Source organism: Pseudophryne corroboree, chromosome 4, assembly GCF_028390025.1.
Source record: "Pseudophryne corroboree isolate aPseCor3 chromosome 4, aPseCor3.hap2, whole genome shotgun sequence".
In the NCBI taxonomy this organism is placed as follows: domain Eukaryota; kingdom Metazoa; phylum Chordata; class Amphibia; order Anura; family Myobatrachidae; genus Pseudophryne; species Pseudophryne corroboree.
In genome coordinates, this window is record NC_086447.1 from 396,782,484 (window position 1) to 396,808,368 (window position 25,885).

The 25,885-nt window shown below is 41.2% G+C and overlaps 1 protein-coding gene across 1 annotated transcript in view; it reads right to left on the reverse strand.

Annotated features, from left to right (window-relative positions):
* DST (dystonin) overlaps nt 1-25,885 on the reverse strand; it is a 1,076,884-nt gene that overhangs the window by 224,049 nt on the left and 826,950 nt on the right. The window contains exons 54-55 of the mRNA XM_063919308.1: nt 20,337-20,832; nt 15,601-17,069 (exon numbers count right to left, since the gene is read on the reverse strand). Of these exons, the coding sequence (XP_063775378.1) occupies nt 15,601-17,069; nt 20,337-20,832 (1,965 nt within the window). The remainder of the gene's footprint in view (nt 1-15,600; nt 17,070-20,336; nt 20,833-25,885) is intronic.

Here is a 25,885-nt window from a genome sequence, read left to right on the forward strand (position 1 = left end):
AAGCCCCTTGTGCGCTCCCTGAGCACACCCCGCTGCGGCTTGGTGGCTCACTGCGCTCTCCACAGGTTCTATTCCCAGTCTATGGGTGTCGTGGACACCCACAAGTGGGAATAGCCCCTGTTAGCCGGGATTCCAACTGTCGGCATTGTCAGTGGACGGGATTCCGGTGTCGGTATCCTGACCGCCGGGATCCCAACTGCCGGCAATGTATCAGCATCCCCTTATAACCGCATATTAGCACACAGATGTATTAATAAATCTAGGTATTGCATCAGTCAATATTTCTACTGCACATATGCATATATGTTTACCAATAGCTAAATGCCCCTTGTCACTGGTGAATAACATGATAAGGCCCCTCTATTATTCTCCCATCTTCGTACCAGAACTTTGGTTTTTACATTTTTACCCAGATTAGCAATATTGGTACATGAAATGCCAGTGCCAGTATTCAGTGAACCCTTGCAATGTACTTTTGTAGCATTAGTTTTGCAAATTAAATGCATATTTTGAGAAAGAGTCTGTGGCGGAATGTAGCGTGCCAAGCAGGGCTATTTGGCACAATTTGAGGATAGGCATATGTGGACACATCTGTATAGGGGTCACAGCAATGGGCCTGTAGGAGTTCCTACCGCTGCTATACTGTTGCTATATGTTTTATTGCCCTTCCTAATGTTATTTGTAAGAATATTATGAATTGCCAGCAAATTATTCATATACGTTATTCTGTTGACTTCCAGTAAAATAAACCGTCTTTATATCAGGGAACTGTCATGTTAAACTGTAGCATTCACATAACTGCAATATGAAGAGCATATTCCTTATATTTTTGTTGTACTTACAGAACAAAGTAAGAACATACTTATCAAATCTTGGAGAGAGATAACGTACCAACCAATCAATCAATCAATCAGCTTCCGTAATTTTTCTAGCATAGGTTGTAAAATGACAGAAGCTGACTGATTGGTACTTTATCTCTCCATTTTATCTTTAGCCAAGATTCATCAATCTACCCCTATGGGGGGTATTCAATTAGCTCTGGTAATCTCAAAACTTTTGAATTTGCCCGCCTGCCTATTCAATTGCAGCCCATTTTTTGCCTGTTTTTAAGGCATTTTCGCCAATGCCTTTTCACCTTTTTTTTTGTTGCTCTTACTGAATTTTTCGCCTAGGTGAAAAACGGCCCTGCTATTGAATAGTGCGAATCTCCATTTGCCCTAAAAATAGAGAAAAAAGTCTTTTTTTTTTCACCTAGGCGAAAAAAAATGACCTAATTGAGTACCCCCTATGTCTGTTACTATGGATACTAGGCCAAATTCAGATGTGGATGCTACTGCCATCGCAGCTGCAATTTCTCAAGGATCACAACTGCTAAAATATGAGGTCTACAAAGCTTACCCGAGCATAGGACCTTCTAATATCTGTCTGAGGACGTACAACAGAAACATCAGTAACATCTACGCAGAATGGGCAGCCACGCACGTAGCCTCTGAGGAAGTTTGACCTGTCTCAAATTCTGCGAGGGAGATCACAAAGGCTAATTTATGCATGCCCACGAAACAATGTTTCAAAGGCCCCTAATTGCCTCCGTTTGTCTGACACCCCTCCCCCCTCTCTGTTACCTCCTCCAAGTGCTGGCTTCCCTTCACTCACTTTGCGAGTGATTTCCTTGTGAGATCTGCATCGCAAATCAAGCTCTGCGCATGCGCTGAAGCTGCACTATCACAGATAATAAACACCCACTTGCACAAATATAGGCCGTGTCTGCATTTGCACTATAAATAGAGGTGGATGGTTACAGAGACATTTTGCAACTGTGATACTGAAACTGCAAATCAATTTGTAAGGGAAACCAAATTTGATGGCATACAATTATGTGGAATACGTTGTCAGAGCCAAATGGTAAGCGAATGATGTGGCTCTATTGTGAGCTGTGGCTACACTGTTCCTGGACTAATGGGAAATCATTATGATACTGCTGGTAAGGATTAGCATGGTTAATCTGGAACGTACAACTAGCTTCCCAGAAAGAAGGATTCTTGTTGGACGTGCTGCTACTACCTATTTGTGAGAGGGACTGCAGGAAAGACTTATTTATGAATGGCACTAGAAACTAAGATCGTCCTGCAGTGATAAACACTATTTGCAATGGGAACCACATACGATCTAACTGGTGTCATCACTTTAAAGGCTTTATGACTCATCTATCCAGTTTCTCCTCTCCATATTTTGTGTTTGTTAAAGCTTCCTCTCATGTCCTTACTTCAACTCCAAATGCTCTGATTTACTTTTAGAGTTTTTCCAACTGGACAAGAACAAACTAAGATTAACAGGTTGTGGTTACATGAGAAATGTGTCTATAAGGAAAACTGACGAGAAAGCAAGAAAAAGCTATTTGGATACTGAAAATGATAATCGGGCCTGGTTTGTTATTCATTTATTAACATATATATAACAACAGCATATACCATTGCGCTTTACAATACACGAACACAAGAAGGTTTGATAACAGGAGGAAAACAACAATACCACCATCATTAACAGGTAGAGAATAAAACTCCCCAAATCATTGTTTACTAATAATAAACAAATCTTCTTCTTGTAACACAAAGGAAAATGTGTATTTTTTTAATCCAAAGGGATTAAATAAGAAATGCTACTTATTTTTAATCCAGTTATTTTACACATGGCTAAGGGCAGTGTTGACTGACGAAGGCAAGCCAGTAGCCTATGCAGTACCACACTTATTATGTTCCATTGAGAAAGAAATGTTGGCCCCACTAGCGGAATTTGATAAATCCCATTATTATGCTCTCAGAACAGTGTTTGTACCAGACCACAATCTACTGGAACACTGGAACATATACTTTTAAAACCCCTGTCTGTGGCTCAAATGTGTCAACAATTCATGAAGTTGAAATTATAAAAAACTACTTAAACTGTGCAACAAAAGCCAGTCATTCCCATCCAGTAAGGACACTCTATAGTCAACTATTGGGACTAAAGGAGTATACACCGATGATGCATTGTGATGATTCCTTTGTGAAATATTGATAGAATTCATGATGGTCTCCTGGGAACAGCACTGACCAAGATATGTGCCAGTGATGCAGAGGACATTAAGAATGCTACTGTCAAAAACCCTCCATAACAATTGATGCTTTGATAAATTCTGAATCACGCATATTAAGCTTTAGCATCCTGATCTGTTAATATGAAATGAGGAGACCTTCCTCATTCCAGAGATTAGTATAGCAGGTAATTTAACTACAAACACCTTCAGCGGGCAGAGACATATCACACAATGCTGGGGAGACATGAGATATGTGAGGAGTTCATTATATATTATAATTATATTATAATTATCCATTATTATTTTTAGGGGGGAATTAAGGGGTTATTATTCCTGGTTTTGTTTTATGCAAAAAATACCAATGCTAATTAACAGATATACCATAAAAATGTTTTGTTTTTTGACATTTTTTCTTTACAAGAGAAAGTGCAAAGGGGAAATAGAGGGATTTATGTTATAGCACACCCCTCCTCAGTTCAGTAATGTAGCAGGGAGGCTCCATTGCAGCGGTGGCCAACCCGCGGCTCACTAGCAACATGTGATGCGACTCCCTCACTCGGCACTGCTGCCACTGTCAGCCTGCCTCCTCTAATAGACACACAACTATTCAGAGGAGGCTGCACTTGCAAATGGGAGGCGCCCTCACTGCTTCTTGCACGATGTGACGTCATGATGTCACATTGCATAATGAGAGGCGGAGCACAAGGCAGCCACAAGGAGAAGTTAGAATGCGGTCGCAGATGCTGAGGTAAGTGCTGTGTGGCTGAGGGGGGCTGCCCGAGTGCCGGTCCAGGGGAGCCTGAGATCCGGTGGGCGGAGTGGTGGGGGAAGATGCCTTTGTGTATCCTCTGCAACAACGAGGACAGCCGGCATAGTGAGCCGGGCTCCTCTGCTGACCACCACTAAGGCAAAGGAGGAGGTGAAGTGGCCGCCATCCCGCCCAGTAAGACTATCATTGCGGCCACCTTGAATTCCACTGCAGGACAGCAAGGGGAGGACAGCGCATCTAAGAAGACTGGTTAGTGATCTGCACTCTGGATACATACAAAATGGTAGGCACTTTGGAATCAACCTAAGAGAGCACTGTAACGCCTCTACTGTTGAATTTTAATAAAAGGTCAAATACACTTACTTTCATTTTTATGATTTGTGCCCCTTAGGTATCATTTAAACCCGACCCTACACACTTATCTGCTCTATTTCTTTCTCCTTCCAGATCATATTTTCCTACATTCCTCCTTTCCCCCCTCCTTCCTATTCCCTTTTCCTCATTTCTTTTTTTTCCTTTTAAAGCTTTTCCTTCTCTCCTGTTTCCTGAGGGGCTGCCCTCCTGTATAGCCTTCTTCCCACCACATGACACATTCTTGCTTCATTCTCCACCATAGTGCTGTGCTGCATCTTACCTTACCCGAATTGACACATGAATGTGGTCTGGAATGGCATAGGAGGGGGCTGGAGTGACACATGTAGGACCTGACGTGCACTATGTGGATGTGGCTTTTTCAATATATTTTACGTAGATCTGTCTTTTCAATGTATTATGTTGGATCTGGCTTTTTCAATGTATTATGTTGGATCTGTCTTTATCAATGTATTTTATGTGACTGTGGCTTTTTCAATATATTTTACGTATATATGTCTTTTCAATGTATTATGTTGGATCTGGCTTTTTCAATGTATTTTATGTGACTGGCTTTTCAAATATATTTTATGTGAACCTGGCACTTTCAATGTATTTTATGTTGGATCTAACCTTTTCAATGTATTTTATGTTGGATCTAGCCTTTTCAATGTATTTTATGTTGGATCTAGCCTTTTCAATGTATTTTATACAAGTGGTGTGGCCTAGCGGGCACAAGGCCACTCTGCATTTTTGCACGCGTGCCGAATGAAAAATATTTTATTGGCTCTTTGTCACTGACTAGTTGGCCGCCCCTGGTCCATTGTATCAATGAACTTGGTAATAATATTGCTATTGCTAATATTACCAAGTACCATCATTGTTCAGCATTGGGGAACCTTCCACATGCTTTCTGCAGTTCCAATATCCAGCTATCCCACAATTACTTGATGTGACTCCACTTGCTGTTTCATCATCATCATCATCATCATCATCATCACCATTAACAGCAATGGTATTAGTCTAAGTGTAATGCCAGACTAAGTGCCGCAGCCATGAAAAAATGGTTGTTTTTTGCATTTTTTTTACCCCTATCCAATTACCTTGTGCAAAAAAAACACCCGCTATTCTGAGTTAAAATACATAGGTCCCGCAAAAATCCGCGGACCTATGTATTTTTGCTGCACTTTTCACGTAAAAGGGGATAATAGGATCGCGCCCGATGAACCAATTAGCTGCGGTAAATTGGATACCTCCCTATTGGAAAATTCTTTGTGAAGTCCATGTCATCCCTATGGTGCCCTAATATCATCACGATAAGCGTTGATGATAAAACAAGACACAGATATGTTGGTCTTGTAGTGGAGAAGCATATTTGGTTTTTGTACTGGAGCAGAGCAGCAATGTGGGTGTGTGGGACTTACCAAAATGTCACTGGAGAGAATGGAAAATTCAGGAACTGTGCAAAAAACTTGGACAAGCAACAGTCTATCAGCCTTCTATGGTTTTAACAAAACACAAAATTAAACACCAAGAAAGTCTTCGGCAACGATGCTCTAAAAACTAGAAGCCTAAACTATAGAGAAGGCCCCTCAATGAGCATCACAACAGTTCTGTAATTTCACAATAAAAAGGGAAATCCAATATATAACGTATAAGGGGCCTACTTATCAACGAGTTTTAGCTATTTAAAATTATTGGGTGGTATTCAATTATTTTGCGCCTGTCAGCATCCGGAGTCTTACCTCTGGCGTGGTCACCCAGGGGTTGCCGTCCTGGTGGTTGATGCATCTGCGGCGGCGGGGAGCTGTTCGCAGTAGGATCCTCCGGGACATGTGTGCGACTTCCGGAGGCCAGGGTCTGGAGAGCCGAGCGCTGCGGCGGGGAGCTGCTGCAGCAGGGTCCTCTGGCAGATACACAGCTTCAGGGAGTTAGAGGCCAGAGCTGGGCGAGTTGTGTGCTGCATCTGAGAATGTCCCCTGTGTTGGGGGTGGCCATGTTGGCGACCTGAGATCTGCCTATGGGAGTCCCTCTCTGTGTCCAGCCAATCCTGTGTAGTCTGTCCTAACTTGCTTCAAGTTACTTTTGTGCCCTGGTTCTGGTTGCTATAATCTGTCGGTTACCTATCGCTGCTGCAGTCCCGTTGCTTAAAGCCTGTCGCCACTCATGGAGCGCTCACAGGGTCCCAGGTTGTAGAGGAGTTTCAGGTGCTAAACGGTGGTTCCCGTGGACGTTTTCCAATCTGAAGCCACACTCTTCATTTCTTCAAAGTCAGAGTTCTTCAGCCTCGTTTTTCAATCACAAACCACAGTCTTCAGTTCTTCAAAGTCCGAATTCTTCTTTTTTTTCCTTTTAAAGCTTTTCCTTCTCTCCTGTTTCCTGAGGGGCTGCCCTCCTGTATAGCCTTCTTCCCACCACATGACACATTCTTGCTTCATTCTCCACCATAGTGCTGTGCTGCATCTTACCTTACCCGAATTGACACATGAATGTGGTCTGGAATGGCATAGGAGGGGGCTGGAGTGACACATGTAGGACCTGACGTGCACTATGTGGATGTGGCTTTTTCAATATATTTTACGTAGATCTGTCTTTTCAATGTATTATGTTGGATCTGGCTTTTTCAATGTATTATGTTGGATCTGTCTTTATCAATGTATTTTATGTGACTGTGGCTTTTTCAATATATTTTACGTATATATGTCTTTTCAATGTATTATGTTGGATCTGGCTTTTTCAATGTATTTTATGTGACTGGCTTTTCAAATATATTTTATGTGAACCTGGCACTTTCAATGTATTTTATGTTGGATCTAACCTTTTCAATGTATTTTATGTTGGATCTAGCCTTTTCAATGTATTTTATGTTGGATCTAGCCTTTTCAATGTATTTTATACAAGTGGTGTGGCCTAGCGGGCACAAGGCCACTCTGCATTTTTGCACGCGTGCCGAATGAAAAATATTTTATTGGCTCTTTGTCACTGACTAGTTGGCCGCCCCTGGTCCATTGTATCAATGAACTTGGTAATAATATTGCTATTGCTAATATTACCAAGTACCATCATTGTTCAGCATTGGGGAACCTTCCACATGCTTTCTGCAGTTCCAATATCCAGCTATCCCACAATTACTTGATGTGACTCCACTTGCTGTTTCATCATCATCATCATCATCGTCATCATCACCATTAACAGCAATGGTATTAGTCTAAGTGTAATGCCAGACTAAGTGCCGCAGCCATGAAAAAATGGTTGTTTTTTGCATTTTTTTTACCCCTATCCAATTACCTTGTGCAAAAAAAACACCCGCTATTCTGAGTTAAAATACATAGGTCCCGCAAAAATCCGCGGACCTATGTATTTTTGCTGCACTTTTCACGTAAAAGGGGATAATAGGATTGCGCCCGATGAACCAATTAGCTGCGGTAAATTGGATACCTCCCTATTGGAAAATTCTTTGTGAAGTCCATGTCATCCCTATGGTGCCCTAATATCATCACGATAAGCGTTGATGATAAAACAAGACACAGATATGTTGGTCTTGTAGTGGAGAAGCATATTTGGTTTTTGTACTGGAGCAGAGCAGCAATGTGGGTGTGGGACTTACCAAAATGTCACTGGAGAGAATGGAAAATTCAGGAACTGTGCAAAAAACTTGGACAAGCAACAGTCTATCAGCCTTCTATGGTTTTAACAAAACACAAAATTAAACACCAAGAAAGTCTTCGGCAACGATGCTCTAAAAACTAGAAGCCTAAACTATAGAGAAGGCCCCTCAATGAGCATCACAACAGTTCTGTAATTTCACAATAAAAAGGGAAATCCAATATATAACGTATAAGGGGCCTACTTATCAACGAGTTTTAGCTATTTAAAATTATTGGGTGGTATTCAATTATTTTGCGCCTGTCAGCATCCGGAGTCTTACCTCTGGCGTGGTCACCCAGGGGTTGCCGTCCTGGTGGTTGATGCATCTGCGGCGGCGGGGAGCTGTTCGCAGTAGGATCCTCCGGGACATGTGTGCGACTTCCGGAGGCCAGGGTCTGGAGAGCCGAGCGCTGCGGCGGGGAGCTGCTGCAGCAGGGTCCTCTGGCAGATACACAGCTTCAGGGAGTTAGAGGCCAGAGCTGGGCGAGTTGTGTGCTGCATCTGAGAATGTCCCCTGTGTTGGGGGTGGCCATGTTGGCGACCTGAGATCTGCCTATGGGAGTCCCTCTCTGTGTCCAGCCAATCCTGTGTAGTCTGTCCTAACTTGCTTCAAGTTACTTTTGTGCCCTGGTTCTGGTTGCTATAATCTGTCGGTTACCTATCGCTGCTGCAGTCCCGTTGCTTAAAGCCTGTCGCCACTCATGGAGCGCTCACAGGGTCCCAGGTTGTAGAGGAGTTTCAGGTGCTAAACGGTGGTTCCCGTGGACGTTTTCCAATCTGAAGCCACACTCTTCATTTCTTCAAAGTCAGAGTTCTTCAGCCTCGTTTTTCAATCACAAACCACAGTCTTCAGTTCTTCAAAGTCCGAATTCTTCAGCCTAATCTTTCAATCAGAAACCACAGTCTTCAGTTAACCATAGACTACAGTTCTTTTATTCGGTGTCTTTTAATCCCTCAAGTATCAGTGTACAGTTTGCTTCTCATTAAAACTATAGTTATCCTCCTACGGTGTCCTCCTTCTTTTCTTATGCCCTCCTGCCAACTCTAACACTTACTAAGGCCTCCACCCCATGAGGAGGAATTACATTCAGCCACCTCGTCTACTCCTTTCACAGGCAGCTGTCCCTTCAGCCAAAGCTCGGTTGTCAGAACCCCAACTTACGCCGAGTTACGGGAGAACGCAGGGCGCAAATCAATTGTTGTTTTTTCCGCACTGGTCACGCCTATAAAGGTCGGATCCGTTAAACGACATCTAATGGTTGCAAGCGCGCACCACAATTGAATTTCCACCGATTGTGTATGATAAATTATGCTCCAGCCAATCAGCTACTAACTGTCACATGAAAATGACAGTTGGGAGCTGGTTGGCTGGAGCACCATTTATCAAATGCAACAAGTTTTAAATGGCTAAGACTCAAACAGTCTGGCGGAAAAATAAACAGTTTCACAAAGTGTAAATGAAAGGAACAAAAGGCAGAACTAGGAATTCTGAATTATAGAACAACACCTATCGACAGGGGGGGGTTTCACAGGTTGAATTACTAGTGGGCAGAAGGATGCAATCTTTGACCAAAACGATGCCAGAGTAGTTACTGTCATACATTCTCTTTTCAATATTTACATAAGGAGAGTGGAAGGCACCAGGAGTTATAGAGAAGTACTACAATAAAACTGCCAGGCCATTGTCAGCACTTGACTCAGCACAAGAAATAAGATGCAGAACAGATGGGAAAATCTGGCTACCGACAACTGTGAAAAAAAAGCAGAAACACAGAGGATCTTAATGTCTCAGAATGTTAAATGTTAAACAGATAAGATGAAACCAGACTCATATGAGATGCAGATAGACGTGCTCAATAACACTTCTCAAAGCCGTGAAATAAGTGACAAAACAGGAACTATAAGAAAGTACTCAACCTACAGGAAGAGCAAAAAATTAAGGTGGATTTCTAAATATAACTATTTTCCATGTAGCTATATCAGCCGATAACACGGCTGCACTGGAAGACATTTCCAAGAATTTGTTTCTTTCCTAAATTTGGCCATTTAGTTTCTGTAGTTTCAAGATTAGTATTGGAGCATGTAAAACTTCAATAGTTTGGTGTAGCATATTGTATATACAGTAGTAGTATATTTTGAAAAAGCACTGATGTAATGGAGACAGAACAAAAACCAAACTGCAGTCTGTGAGTAGGAGCTAATTGGCTGTTATCATCTTCCAATTATCACTTTTTTTTATCACTGCTTTATCACTTCTCCAGGCTTTATACATCTGCCTTGTTCTCTGATAGAACTGCTTTGTACGCCTGCGTTGCCTGATGTACCACACGTACAATGGACAAGCAGGGGGAGAACCCAGAAGCAAAGTGACAGCGACGCTATCATTTTACCTTAGAGTCTTCCCTGGGAGAGCCTCTTATTGGATGCGCTGTCCCGGCAAACAGTTTCTTAATATGAGTGAGTAGTTATCTCTAATTACTGAAAATAACTGAAATAAAAAATTATGTTTAATTGTCCAAAAATATAAAAATAGGTAATTAGGCTTCTTACAGAAAAAATGACATCCTGTTTGGAATGCCTGGTGCAATTTACACCAAACTTGGTACACATGACTTACAATCTGGGAACAAACAATGTGGGGGTAACACACCCCTAGGGGTGGGCCAGCAGCACAGATTATATCAGGACGTGCATGATATGTCAGTGATGACAAGGCTTCATGTGACAGTGGCAGTAACATGATGTGAGGAGGGGAATGGAGGTAGCAGGAAGCCACACGCTGAGAGTTATATAGTGGGAGGAGCAGGTCTCCAGCAGCACAGAGTATATTAGGAGATGCATGATATGTCAGGCAGGACAGGGCTGCATGTGACAGGGGCAGTGACATGATGCACTATATAAGAAACTCTAAATAAATCAATCATTTCACAGGGACACTGACATGATGTGAGGAGGGGAATGGAGGTAGCACGAACCCACACACTGAGAGTTATATAGTGGAAGTAGCAGGGTCCCACAGCAGCACAGAGTATATCAGGAGATGCATAATGTGCTGTGCTATATAAGAAACTCTAAATAAATCAGTAATTTCACAGGGGCACCGACATGATATGAGGAGGGGAATGGAGGCAGCAAGATGCCACAGACTGAGAGATGTATAGTGGAAAGAGCAGGGTACCTTGGGAGACCAAAAAGGGGTCTGACCACTATACACACTACACAAAGTGGGTCAGGGAAGCAAGATATTCCTATATACTATACTAGATCTCCAACCAACGTAAATTAACGAACAACTACAATTCTAATTTACCATCCTCATCCCGTAGCGAAACATGGTATATTCAGCTAGTATATATATAAAATGTGGAAAAGCAAAAAAAAGTTTAAAGCTTCTAAACTTAGGACGGTCCCTAGTAAGCAGGCACAATCAGTGCCTACATCTGCAGTAAGCTCTTTGTGGGAACACTGACATTTACATAGAAGTAGCAAAGACAATTCTCGTCTGTCTTTATTGTTAGCTTGTGCTGACTATTAATCTCTAGGCAACACTTGTTTTCTTGTTGTTCTCCTATGTTCTCTAAATTATACTTTTACATCTAACAAGCATATCAATAATTGTATGGATACATTCAGTTGCTAATAGTGAATTTTATATGAAAGGGAAACTCTTCCACTGTTATAGCAGAGCTATAATTCCTGTATTTAAAAGACTTCTGAAAATGTTTTGAGATAATTACCCAGCCCGGCCCAAGATAAAGTAAATATCAGTCACAGATTCTAAGCGATAAATGAGATTTGCCAATGAAGAGGCAGAAGAGACTTTGACTTGGCCCATACATATGCACAAAATAATTTAAAGGATTACATTTTTCCAGTTCATAAATGAGCCCCAGTGTATTCAAGTAATAGTTTAAATATTTGTGTGTTATATCCAGAATAAAGAGCTTTACTATATGTACTGTACAAGTTTATATATATATATACATACATAAATATCACAAGCACGAACTAGTATCCCTGTGCGCTAATACATATAACTGTAGATTCAGTACAAAAATAAGGTTATAATTGAGTTTGCCCCAATGGGCCAGTTATATATTCAGTATACCAAAGATCTTTGTTTGGCGGGTCAGATGCGAGGCATCCTATGACGAAACCCTCTCACCGGGAAAAATCACCCAAGAAAATAATAACCATTAATGGTCAGGCAATGATATTTATTTGTACAATATTTTCTTTAAAACATTAAAATATTGTGACACCAAACAAATGTATATAAATGGCAGAAGATGGTACACATCCCCCCTCACTTTAACAAAGGTGTGAGCTCAGGATGGAGATTTTCAATAGAAAGTGCCCCATATACTACAATGATATGTCTGAGGCTGAAGTCGGAGGCGATTTCCCTTGGACACTCCCGGGAGCTTCCCGGGAGTGGTTCCATACGATTTGGTACATTTTGCATGCGATATATCTTATGCGATCCCAGCCATGCCTGCGGGAACCGACATATCACGAGTGCAGCACTAACGATCTAAGGGAGCCGATCCGACCCTCACGGGAACGCACATCGGATCGGAAACACATCCAAAATGCCTGAATGCCCAAAATTGGATGAAATCGGGCATTATCGTTCTAGTGTATGGTGCCCTTAACGACATGATGAATATAAATTGGTGAACCCTACACGTTTCATCTGTATGACTTTGTCTGGGGTATAGATCAGTTTGGCCTTAAGTAGAATATGTGGAGACAGCCATTCCTCACATTTAATTTTGAAGACGGTCATAAAATCACTTGGTATAGAGATATAGACTCAGTCGAATGGAAGTTTCAAACGAAATGAATTAATGGCATCAACAAATGCCCTACAGTATATAGACAATTTGTGTGTGTGTGTGTGTGTGTGTGTGTGTGTATATATATATATATATATATATATATATATATAATTTTCAAGTTGTTTCATGGGAAATAGAAAAATAAAGTGACAAACACAAGAGGCGAAAAAGAAAGAAAGAAAGGAATGTCAGCTATGTTTCCGTTTGCAAAGCCTTGGTCCGGTCTCTGTAATGTCTCCTGAGCTTCATAAAGCATCATCTAGCAGAATGTGATGGACCGGCAGCAGGTTCTCTCTCCCGCCACACATCCAGTGACCTACCTTCGTTTTCCATTCTCAATCGTTCTACAATGTCTAAGCAGTGAACGCATGTCTCTGCGCCTGATTTATTTGGAACTAAGCTACTGGTTCCAGTTGTACCTTGAACACTGTTTATTGTCTGACCCATACATTTACACCTGTGCCCCATGACTCCTGATTATGTACCATTATTAAATCCTTGCTTGTAAGCTGTAACACAAAACTTGTGCCTGTTTACTGCATCGAATAATGCCTGTGCCCCTGACTTTTGGCTAATTTCAATTATTCTCTGGTTCAGGCTTGTGCATCATGCTATTTATCACACCTGCATTGTCCAGAGAGTTACATTAAGGGGGCAGCTAGAGGGCAACGAACAGCAGATTCCTATATATTCAGCCTGAACTACATCCGCAATATTATTACATACACACATATCATCTTTGCTAATAATTAGCCATGCTATTGATAATAAGTGACAGCACTTTGCTGAGCCCTGCTGAGACCAAGTGGTCTATTTACTAAGCCTTGGAGATAAAATGGACAGAGATAACATAACAGCCAACCAGCTTCTGTCATTTATCAAACACAGCCTGTAAAATGACAGTTAGGAGCTGATTGGTTGGGACTTTATCTCCATCCACTTTATCTCTCTCCAAGGCTTAGTAAATAGAACCCCATGTTTCTTGTGATGAAAAACTCTTTTGTACCCAATTGTGGGTTCTGTTCTTTCGCTAATAAAGCCCAGGAAGGTGCTCTTGTTCACCCGTGCACCCAAAAAGTATTAAAAAACACCCAAATGTGCTCAGAGAAGCAAAACTGCAGGGTCTGTTACCCCATTACCATAAGACCCCATTGCCATTATTATCATACTGTAAGATCGACTCCAAAACATCAAGAAGGCATTTTACAGTTCAGTGTATGCAGAATTGTATTATTTTCCAACAATTTAGTTTTAGTTAATCCAGAGTGATAGGACCCTGGCCATGCTGTACATATACCGTACTATAGGTCAAAGCATATAATTTCCCCTTTACAAAGAATAACCTTCACTCAGTTGATCCCTGCTCTTTGCAAATAATACTTGTTATCACATCTTGCTGTGAAACTCTGCTATAAATATTTGCAAATCCCCAGCTTTGAAATGCATCCAGGAGTCCTGCTGATTCTTCACTAAAATACCAAAAGTCTTATTTTTACTACACTTCTCTTGGTAAGGCTGAACCGCAAATGCACTGTGATCTCATACAGATCCACGTACTTTGTACCCAATGCCTCATTATGAGATCTAAAGCTGAATAGTACAACTAGCAATAAATACAGCACTTCTAGAGAACAGATATCACAGCCAGAATATTAATGAAGGACTTTTTCAGAATTAGTAGGAAGTTCCACTTATACCCCTTTCAGACTAGCAAAAATATCCCAGGTTACTGCATGTGCAGCAGTCCAGGATTTTGCTTAGTCCGAAAGGGTCCTTTTAAAAAACCTGGGTCACATTTCTACGCGGTTAATGAGCAGGGTTTAACACGGGTGAACGGGTAACCTGGGTCGATGTAACCCGGGGCCCATTCACAACATAGAAAGAGCAGGAGCTTGAAGACGATCTCATCGCCAACCAAGTGCCGGCACTAATGTGTGCGTTGATGTAACCCAGCAAAAAGTTGTGTCCTGCTGCAAGTCTGAAAGGGGTCTCGTACCTGAGTAGGACCTGTGTACAAAATTCTGGGTGCCATCTGGCTTTTGTAATCTAAAAGGGGTATTAGTTTACTATTATAGCTGATTAATATACTGTAATTGAGAAAACTGCAGCAGAGCCAAAAAGTGCCTGGAATTCTATAATGCTAAAGTTGTAGAAAAGCAACATTCTTACACAAATTTTCTTCTTGGTACTTAGCTAATACAATACATAAAGCAACCATTTATCAGTATGCCAAGTGGATCAAATACTTATTACATCATTATTTCCTATGTACTCAAACACACAATGAACTAGATTTTTTCCCGATTACAAATGGACAAAAAAAGATGACTAACCAGTTGTCCTTCTGAAGAGAAACTAATAAGGGTTTTATTACAGCATTTTTTATGCATCCATTGTTTAAAATTTCACAAAGAGAGTAGATATTAATCCGCGATAGGTAGAAAACTCCTATTGACAGCACCTAATAGCATTCTTACCAGAAAGTGACAGAGCACACTGCCCAGCCAGAACTCTACAGCCATGTCTACTGTGAGTATAAACGTTTGTTCCAAACTCTCACTAATATCTTCTGTTCTTCTAAGGTATTCAACCTTGCACATAGATACTATTATCACCTGGGTCTATCTCAGAGTTAAATGTGCATCACAGTCAAAAATGTTACCAATAAGAAACATTTAGTTACTAAAGTGAGGAAAGTGTAATATATATTGTAAGAGTGATTTAGCGAGGTGACAGTAACCTGTCCAAGAGCACTAGAATGAACACTAGAATGTGAACACTAGAATGTCTCTGCTACAGTACATAATGAACTATACACTGACAATCATTTGTGTTAACTGGCGCATTAAATGCTGCTACATCACACACTGTGCAATTTCCTATTATCGCATGGACATATTAATATGATCATTTCTTACCGTAAAAACATTTAGCTGGTGATTAATAACATCTGTCTCCATTCCAACAGCACCTTGAGATTCTTCATGTTCCTCTACTATTCCAAGCAGATTAATAAATGGTTTTAATGCGCTATCAAATTCGTCTACTCGGGTGATAATGCCATCAACGTGTTCTTCTCGAGATTTTGCTCGGTCCAGGAGTTTATTACACTGTTTATTTAAGGCTTCCAGGTCTCTCTTAATACCAATAAGATCTGGAGATGTTTCTGTGACCAACATCATCTTACAGGTCCTGTTGGCATTGTCATTAGTTGTTATAAGATCTCCAAGTTTTTTAAGGAATTTGCTAATGTCTTCTTTCTGAGCTTGCAGTAAATCTCTATCCCTCCCAACTGGGGACATACTGTCTAACTCATCATCCAACTCTGCAAACTGAGAAAACATTTCCCGAATACTGTTTTGAAAATGTCCGATTCCTTGTAGCTTAGTTTCTAAATATGAACATTTTTCTTCAACCTGTTGGCTGATGGTGTTATGTTTGTTCTGAAGGGACTCTGCTTGAAGCAGTAGATCAGAAACTCCTTCTGCATCTGAAGCATCTACTACCAGCTCTTGAGCCAATCTTTTAGAGAGTTCGACTTGTGGCTTTAGGCTCTGAAGGGCCTTCTGCTGGGTCTGCATTATAGTCAAATGCTTGTTACTACATGCTTGGGCGCCAAGTGAATCATGTATTTGTAAATGCTCCTGCGCCTCAGCCAATTGCTTCTCAGTATCTTTAATGGACTCCTGGAAATCTCTGAGCCGCAGCGCCATGTTCTCCAAGGAGTCTCTTTTATTGTGTAAATGATCTATAAGGGATTCCACCTTGTTGTTCACTCTGGCATTCTCATCTTTGATGATATCTTTATCTACCTGACAGGAATTTAATAAGCTATCTGCTGCATTATTTAACATCTCCACCATTCCACGCTGCTTATCAACACTCTTCAGTAGCGCTCTCATTTCTCCAATTGAGTTCTCTATTGCTACTTGATTTATAGACAGTTTGACTTCATGCACTTTATTTTGATACTCTTCAATCCAAGGCCCTATATTATCTACTAGGTCTTTATATTTTATAGCCTTCTGCTGACAATTAACTAAACTGTGTTCCCGCTCTGATACCTGCTTGTTAAGGTTGTCCCAGTTACACTTAAGTGCAGAGAGCTGAGAATGAAGTTTTTCCTTCTCTTCTGCTTCTGTTTTCTGTAAGAGTTTTTCACCCTCTGCTATGATCTTTTCATAGGAACTGTGCTGGGTAGTTAGAGCACTCTGCACTTGTTTAGTCTCTGTGATTAATGACTTCAAGACATCAAGCTTGGCTGAAATAGGTGATGCCTCATTTTGTTCTTTTTTCTTATTTTCTATCCAAGTCTGGATATCCTCAGACATCTGCTGAAATTTCTGACAGCAAGCAAAGGCAGATTGTAGTTCCTCTATATGGGAACCTACGAATGTAAAGAAATGCAGTTAACAACACAAATTTATGATGTACTGTATATGTGCATAGATAGACAGATAGATAGATACATAGACAGATACCATCCCTGCAGATCGTTGGGTTGCCCTCTCTCAGAGGGCAGGGCCACAATGATGTGATTTAATGTAAATTGCATCATTGGCCATCTCTACTACCCACGTCACTCAGGAAGTGGATGGCCATAGCTAGATGGCTGGGAGTGCCAGACAATTTTTGGGAGCCTCACGGCCATTCCAGGAGGGTAGGTAAGTATATTACTGTATGTTCACACTTATACATTTTTAGGGATTTTTATTCATTCTCACTTATATAACTGACACGTCTACAGTAAACTACAATTTTTTGTCTGGCAGTAACAAAAAGATCCATACAAGAAGATTATACAATGAAAGATCATGAGTATCTGGCTCATCCTCAACAATTGTGAGAGGGTACAAGGTGAACTTTCAGGGTAGTGTGCAGATCCTTAAGGGCCCCATACACTAGAACGATAATGCCAGATTTCATCCGATTTCGGGCATTCGGCCCGATATATTGGATGAAATCGGGCATTTTGGAGGTGTTTTCGATCCGATCCGATCTGATGCGCGTTCCCGTGAGCATCGGATCGAATACTCCAGATTGACCGTGCTGCACTAGCGATAATGTCCGACCTCGCAGGCATGGCTGTGATAGCACAAGATACATCGTATGCAAAAGGTCATGACTGTCAGACATGTCGCATAAGTGTATGGGGCCCTTTACATATTGCTTTCTAAAAATTATTTAAAGTGTCCGCAGCTATAACTGTGGAGATCCAGGTAAAAGGATCCCTGCTGAAGGTAGCAGTTCCAGACAAAAGTACATAAGTGTCCTCATACATCTAGCCTCAATGGGGTAAATGTATGAAGAAGTGATAAGAGTGGAGAAGTGAGCCAGTGGAGAAGTTGCCCATGGCAACCAACCAGCATTGAAGTAACATTTATAATTTGCATACTATACAATTATACAGAGTAGCTGTTTGTTTGCCATGGGCAACTTCTCCACTGGCTCAATTCTCCAGTTTTATCACTGCTTCATACATTTACCCCAATATGCCATGCAGCGCAAGATAACTCACGTGAGTGAGCTGCCAGGTTCCATGCACTCTGCTAGCATTGTACGGCTTTTTTTACAAAAATCTGTCTTAGAATCAACAATGTGACATAAGGTGCCCATACACCTAAAAATGTATCTTCCAATCTGGCTGGTTGGAATGGAAATCTGGTAATGGATGGGAGCAAATGACAGTTGACCATTTAAAAGTTTCAACTGTCACTTGCTCCCATCCATGTCATTTGCTCCCATCCATTACCAGATTTTCATTCCAACCAGCCAGATTGAAAGATAAATCTTTTGGTGTATGGGTATCTTAAGACGCCCTGGGAGATTGTGCTGATTAATTTGATATGTGACATTTCTATATCTGTGTGTGACGGAGTCTGAATATGGAGCAGAACAGAATTTGTATTGGAAAAAAATGGCTGCTACTACACTGTAGCACTTCGTGTCAGATACAGAGAATGAGTTGCACACAGACATACAAGTGTCACTTACTGGGGCAGATGTATTAAGTCTGGAGAAGTGATAAAGCAGTGATAAGTGAAAGGGGATAACGCACCAGCCAATCATTATGTTTTGAAAAATGATAGGAGCTGATTGGCTGGTGCATTATCACCTTCCACTTATCACTGCTTTATCACTTCTCCAGGCTTAATACATCTGCCCCACTGTATCACATTCATCATCCTGGTGTGTTGCATTGTGACTGAGAAGCATTTTTGACAAAAAAAGACTAAAAAAAGATACATGAAGCTAGCAGAGTCTCACGGGACCCGGCGTGCAGAGACACGCTGTTTGGCGCACCTGCAGCAATGTACGCTGTGTCCTGGTGTAATGCACAGTGAAGTGTTAAATACTAAAATTGCTGGAAGGTGCACGTTTATACTGAAACCACAGGCAACTAAACACTGTACATAGCTGAATTTGCACTAAAGCTATTAAAACTAATTCTGACTTGTTGCTACTGTTTTAAAGCATATTTGCACCTTTCAGCAATGTTAGTGCATAACCATCAGAATGATGTAAGTACAGTATATAACAGTACACCCATAAATCACCAAAAGATATAGCTCATTCTGTATATTGGCACTATATTAAAGGCCTTATTCAGAGACACATGCAATATAGCCATATATGCAGCTGCATTGGTTGCTGGGGAATAAATGCAAATTTCCACCTGTACTCAGAGTTGGCCACATCTATGTGGTCACACTACTCCCATCCACCCGCATGTGAAAGTAGCCACCATTGTTATAATCGACAACTACACCAACGCTATCCTTAATGTAGGAGATCCAGCTTAGGGCAGGTGCAACTGCAGATAATAATGTTGACAGTTTCGGCAGCTTGCGCAAAATCAATGAACGGTGCAGCTTTCTGCTTGCAGGTGGATGAACACCCCCATGAACACTACAGATACTGGAATTAGCATAAGGTAGTAACACAGGTTTGTGTGGCTGCCCACACTGCAACCATTCTGCATGCAACTCAGAATCAGTACCTAAATGTGCAAATGTCACGTAACCTTACCTAAACTTTCCTATTCCCAAGTGATATTCCAATAACACCAGACATCTCACACATAACAATACAAAAGGAGTACTGTACATTATCATTGTCTACAAAACGCATGCATGAAATTGAATTACCTACAATGTAGGTACCTGAGGAGAAAATCATTCTGTTTTTTTGCTTGTTAATCACATTTATATAACAGTGTATGCAGATGGAAGGGTTACCTTATGGCAGGTAATGTGAGATTATCTGACTATACTGAGCCCGGCACGGTGTACAATGTATTATACAAATCAAGCTGAACGCTGTCTGATATAGGAGTCTACGCTTAATTTTATATGTCTCTTTGTTCACAGCAATCAGACTGTGGAATGTTTATTATGGGCCAGGATACTTTAGTCATTGTATGTGTATTTTTTAGAAACTAATTTCATTATTTTTCAAAAATGATCATTCAGTTGGAACTTGAGTAACAGATCCACAGGAATGTACTTAATACACGTATTAGACCTGTTTGCATTTTACGCTCTCTTCTTGTTGGGTAAAATGTGAATTTTAATAGTAACAAAAAAAAACATCTCTCTCTCTCTCTCTCTCTCTCTCTCTATATATATATATATTAAATTAGGCCTAAACCAACCTGCTTTTTCTTTCAGTTCTATGTACGGCTTTACAATTGTGTCCATTTGCCTGTTCAATTCTGCTTTCAAGTATTCCTCCTCCACCAGATGTGACAGCTCGTCACACAGCAGTCTGGCACTGTCAATATTCACCACCTCCAGTTTTATTTCTTCCTGTACCAGCTTTGCAGTCTCCAATTTCTGTTTTACAGCATCAGGGTTAGAGCTCACTGACATATTTTGGCTCAGTTTGTTATTTAAGGCACTTAGTTTCTCAGAAAGGCCATTCAGAAGGTTTTGGTAATCAGTGCTTTTCACAATAGCTTGGTCAACTCGGTCACATCTGTCATTCAATTGTCCAGTTAGACTTTCCCATTTACAAGCCACAGCTGCCAACTGCTCCTTTACAGCTTCATCGCAGGGAGGAAGGTCTCCGGGTCTGCTGAGGATCCTCTGCCCAGTACTGGTAAGTTGCTCGTACTGTTGTTTTCGAGCATCGAACTCTTTAAGGAGAATCTAATACAACAAAAAACAATAAAAAAATTCATACAATGCAACGTAGTTGTACACAGATTTACAGAATGGAGACTGAAGACAATTTGGATCATGGGCTTTATTATCACTTAAAAACAAATGCCTCAACCAAATAAATAAAAAGATTTTAATTTCTATCATTTATCGGTCAATTTTGAAATTGTGATTATGGATTGGTATTTAGTTATGCCCCAATGTAGTCAGAGAAAACCTCTATATAACAAATTAGTGTATATACAATTTGTCATTTTCAGGTTTAACTGGACACAAGCTACTGCAGACAAAGAACCCAAACTGACATAATAAGGTATAAAAACAAAGAATATGCAGCGCCAATTGTGAGATTAACACTCCAAATTATTAAAAAAACACTCCCAATTATCATGGGCGTCAGCTGTCCCTTAAGAATACAGTAATGGTAAGTTACTGAAAAAATTGTATGATAAGGTAGTATAAGGGTTCTAGCGACCAATGGTGTTAGAGTATATAAATTAAATATATATATAAAACCATATATGTATAAATAAGTAAATATTGTATTTTAACACAAGCTAAATAAATGGTAGATTACTATAAATAAAAAAATCACATAAAAGGAATATTAAAATCCTCCACTAAATAAACAGGTGATACATTAAAAGTAATGTCAAGTAGAATCTTAACTTAATAGGTAGAAGGTCATAGAGGGAGAGCCCAATGCGTTTCATCCTGTAGACTTCTTCAAGGGGTATGGTTTTATATATATTTAATCCATGACATAATAAGGTGCCTGAAACCCACTCATCTGTCAGAGCACCAAAACCGAACATTCTATAATACGGCCTCACGTGTGAAACCAATGTAGACAAGACCCAGGAGTACAGAGAACTGCTTGTGTATGGCCAGCTTACCTCCAGTATCAGGTATCTCAGAGAGCTACTGCACCATAAAAGTAAAACACTGATATACATATATACTCTCATACATCTTTGCCGCAATCGTGTCAAACAGCTCCTCTTGGCACACCAAGTCACGTGAGAATCTTCTAGCATTGGGCGTCTTTTGTGTCTTTTATTTGTGTGCGACGGAGTCTCAGGTAAATTTACTAAGATGTGAGTTCTATTTAAGATGGGATGTTGCCCATAGCAACCAATCAGATTCTACTTCTCATTTATCTAGCACCTTCTAGAAGATAACACCTGGCATATGATTGGTTGTTATGGGCCCATCTTAAATATGAATGTGTACATAAAGTGCTACAATGTGGCAGCCACAGATTTTTTCCAATACACACTCTGCTCCGTATACAGACTCAGTCACACACAATATACAAGTGTCATATATCAAATTGATCAGCACAGTCTCCTGTTGTGTACTAGCCACATTGTGTTGCAAGTAAGATGCATTTTCAGCCAAAAAACATGCCCGACGACCTGGCAGGTCACTCACGCCAGGCATTTAGTGCTGCATGGTGTACTGAGGTTAGATGTATGAGGACACATCTGTAGTTGGAGAGGAAAAATGGGACAGATATGACTAACACCACAAAAGGCAATACTATATACTTTCTAGTGAATACATTCATTTACATTATTACTATATTTTATTTAAAATATAATTCTGGAATGTTCCCACGTGTTAGAGCTATAGTACAGTGCTTTTCAATGTATGACACAAAGAGCCGTCAGCTGCATCTACCACTACTTACTGTAACAGTTATTCAGTCTAATATCATTAGAGAGCCATGAAATTACAGCGAGCTGCTACACCAGGAAAATACAGTGGTCCAAGCTCAATATAGGACAAAGAAAAACATTAACATATTTAAATAAATTAGTTCAATACAAGACGATGCCCTACATTTAAAACAAGAAACACTAATCAATCATGAAAGTGGCAGTCATATAATGTCATAGTCACGGTAGTATTGGTAACAAATCTGTTACCCAGGCAACAATACAGTGTAACTGTTACACATGATCTTGTAGTCTGAACAATTTTGCTAAAGAAATATGATATTTATTTCAGAATAAAAAACTACAATAGGCTTTGACAAGCAAGCCTAGATACATATCCTATGCCAGTGATGATGCACACCGAAATAATTCTCCTGTAGCTTACAGAAATAACGTCTTGTGAGTCACTGTGCTTGGTTTGGTTACCAGTAAAAGGAATACTTGTTTCATGTCAGATATTGTGCAGTGTACGAGATCACAGGCAGCAGGCACTGCAGGGGGTGATCTTATGTGAAACACATTTCTGCTCGTATGGGGGGTATATAACCACAGACAAACGTGTTACATTGCAGAGGAAACAAATATCTGGGACACAGCAGTGAAAGACATGGTGAGCAAGCTAAGGGGAGATTTATACAGATGAATGAATGAGATCCACAGTGCAAATGGTATATGTGTAATACACACATGCAAAAAACATTAAGGGAGTATGAGTTAGCGCTGAGTCACCTCACAGGAAACGCATCAGGACCATTGTGTTTAATGGAAATAATCAAGACAAGTGTGACAACAGGCTACAGTATATACAAATGGTTGTCGCTTTTGAAACTGACCTGTGCTGCTTTCTTTCTGATTGTGTGTAATTAACTTTATTCAACAAATTCAAAAAAGAAAAACTATTGTTACACCTAAGTATTGTAATATTTTAATAATCACATTGCATCTTCTTTTTCGTATGTTTTTTAATAAAATATGACTAAATATAAATGTAGTTATAAAATAAGAATTTACTTACCGATAATTCTATTTCTCGTAGTCCGTAGTGGATGCTGGGAACTCCGTAAGGACCATGGGGAATAGCGGCTCCGCAGGAGACAGGGCACATCTAAAGAAAGCTTTAGGATCACCTGGTGTGCACTGGCTCCTCCCCCTATGACCCTCCTCCAAGCCTCAGTTAGGATACTGTGCCCGGACGAGCGTACACAATAAGGAAGGATTTTGAATCCCGGGTAAGACTCATACCAGCCACACCAATCACACTGTACAACTTGTGATCTGAACCCAGTTAACAGCATGATAATAGAGAAGCCTCTCGAAAAGATGGCTCACTACAACAATAACCCGAATTTTTTGGTAACAATAATTATGTACCAGTATTGCAGACAATCCGCACTTGGGATGGGCGCCCAGCATCCACTACGGACTACGAGAAATAGAATTATCGGTAAGTAAATTCTTATTTTCTCTGACGTCCTAGTGGATGCTGGGAACTCCGTAAGGACCATGGGGATTATACCAAAGCTCCCAAACGGGCGGGAGAGTGCGGATGACTCTGCAGCCCCCAATGAGAGAACTCCCGGTCCTCCTCAGCCAGGGTATCAATCTTGTAGAATTTTACAAACGTATTTGCTCCTGACCAAGTAACTGCTCGGCAAAGTTGTAAAGCCGAGACCCCTCGGGCAGCTGCCCAAGATGAGCCCACCTTCCTTGTGGAGTGGGCATTTACAGATTTTTGGCTGTGGCAGGCCTGCCACAGAATGTGCAAGCTGAATTGTACTACAAATCCAACGAGCAATAGTCTGCTTAAAAGCAGGAGCACCCAGCTAGTTGGGTGCATAGAGGATAAACAGCGAGTCAGATTTCCTGACTCCAGCCGTCCTGGAAACATATATTTTCCGGGTCCTGACAACGTCTAGCAACTTGGAGTCCTCCAAGTCCCTAGTAGCCGCAGGCACCACAATAGGTTTGGTTCAGGTGAACGCTGAAACCACCTTAGGGAGAAACTGAGGACGAGTCCTCAATTCCGCCCTGTCCGAATGGAAAATCAGATAAGGGCTTTTACAGGATAAAGCCACCAATTCTGACACGCGCCTGGCCCAGGCCAGAGCCAACAGCATGACCACTTTTTCTGTGAGATATTTTAACTCCACAGATTTAAGTGTGTCAAACCAATGTGACTTTTGGAACCCAAAAACCACCTGGAGATCCCACAAGTGCCACTAAAGGCACAAAAGGAGGCTGTATATGCAGTACCCCTTTAACAAATGTCTGAACTTCAGGGACTGAAGCTAGTTCTTTTTTGGAAGAAAATTGACAGAGCCGAAATTTGAACCTTAATGGACCCCAATTTCAGGCCCATAGATACTCCTGTTTGCAGGAAATGTAGGAATCGACCCAGTTGAATTTCCTCCGTCGAGCCTTACTGGCCTCGCACCACGCAACATATTTTCGCCAAATGCGGTGATAATGTTTTGCGGTTACATCCTTCCTGGCTTTGATCAGGATAGGGATGACTTCATCCGGAATGCCTTTTTCCTTCAGGATCCGGCGTTCAACCGCCATGCCGTCAACGCAGCCGCGGTAAGTCTTGGAACAGACAAGGTCCTTGCTGGAGCAGGTCCCTTCTTAGAGGTAGAGGCTACGGATCCTCCGTGAGCATCTCTTAAAGTTCCGGTTACCAATTCCTTCTTGGCCAATCCGGAGCCACTAATATAGTGCTTACTCCTCTCCATCTTATCAATCTCAGTACCTTGGGTATGAGAGGCAGAGGAGGGAACCCATACACTGATTGGTACACCCACGGTGTTACCAGAGCATCTACAGCTATTGCCTGAGGGTCCCTTGACGTGGCGCAATACCTGTCAAGTTTTTCCCAACGGTTTATAATCATGTGGAAGACTTCTGGGTGAAGTCCTTACTCTCCCGGGTGGAGGTCGTGCTGAGGAAAACTGCTTCCCAGTTGTCCACTCCCGGAATGAAAACTGCTGACAGTGCTATCACATGGTTTTTCGCCCCGCGAAGAATCCTTGCAGCTTCTGCCATTGCCCTCCTGCTTCTTGTGGCACCCTGTCTGTTTACGTGGGTGACTGCCGTAATGTTGTCCGACTGGATCAACACCGGCTGACCTTGAAGCAGAGGTCTTGCTAAGCTTAGAGCATTGTAAATGGCCCTTAGCTTCAGGACATTTATGTGAAGTGATGTCTCCAGGCTTGACCATAAGCCCTGGATATTCCTTCCCTGTGTGACTGCTCCCCAGCCTCGCAGGCTGGCATCCGTGGCCACCAGGACCCAGTCCCGCATGCCGAATCTGCGGCCCTCTA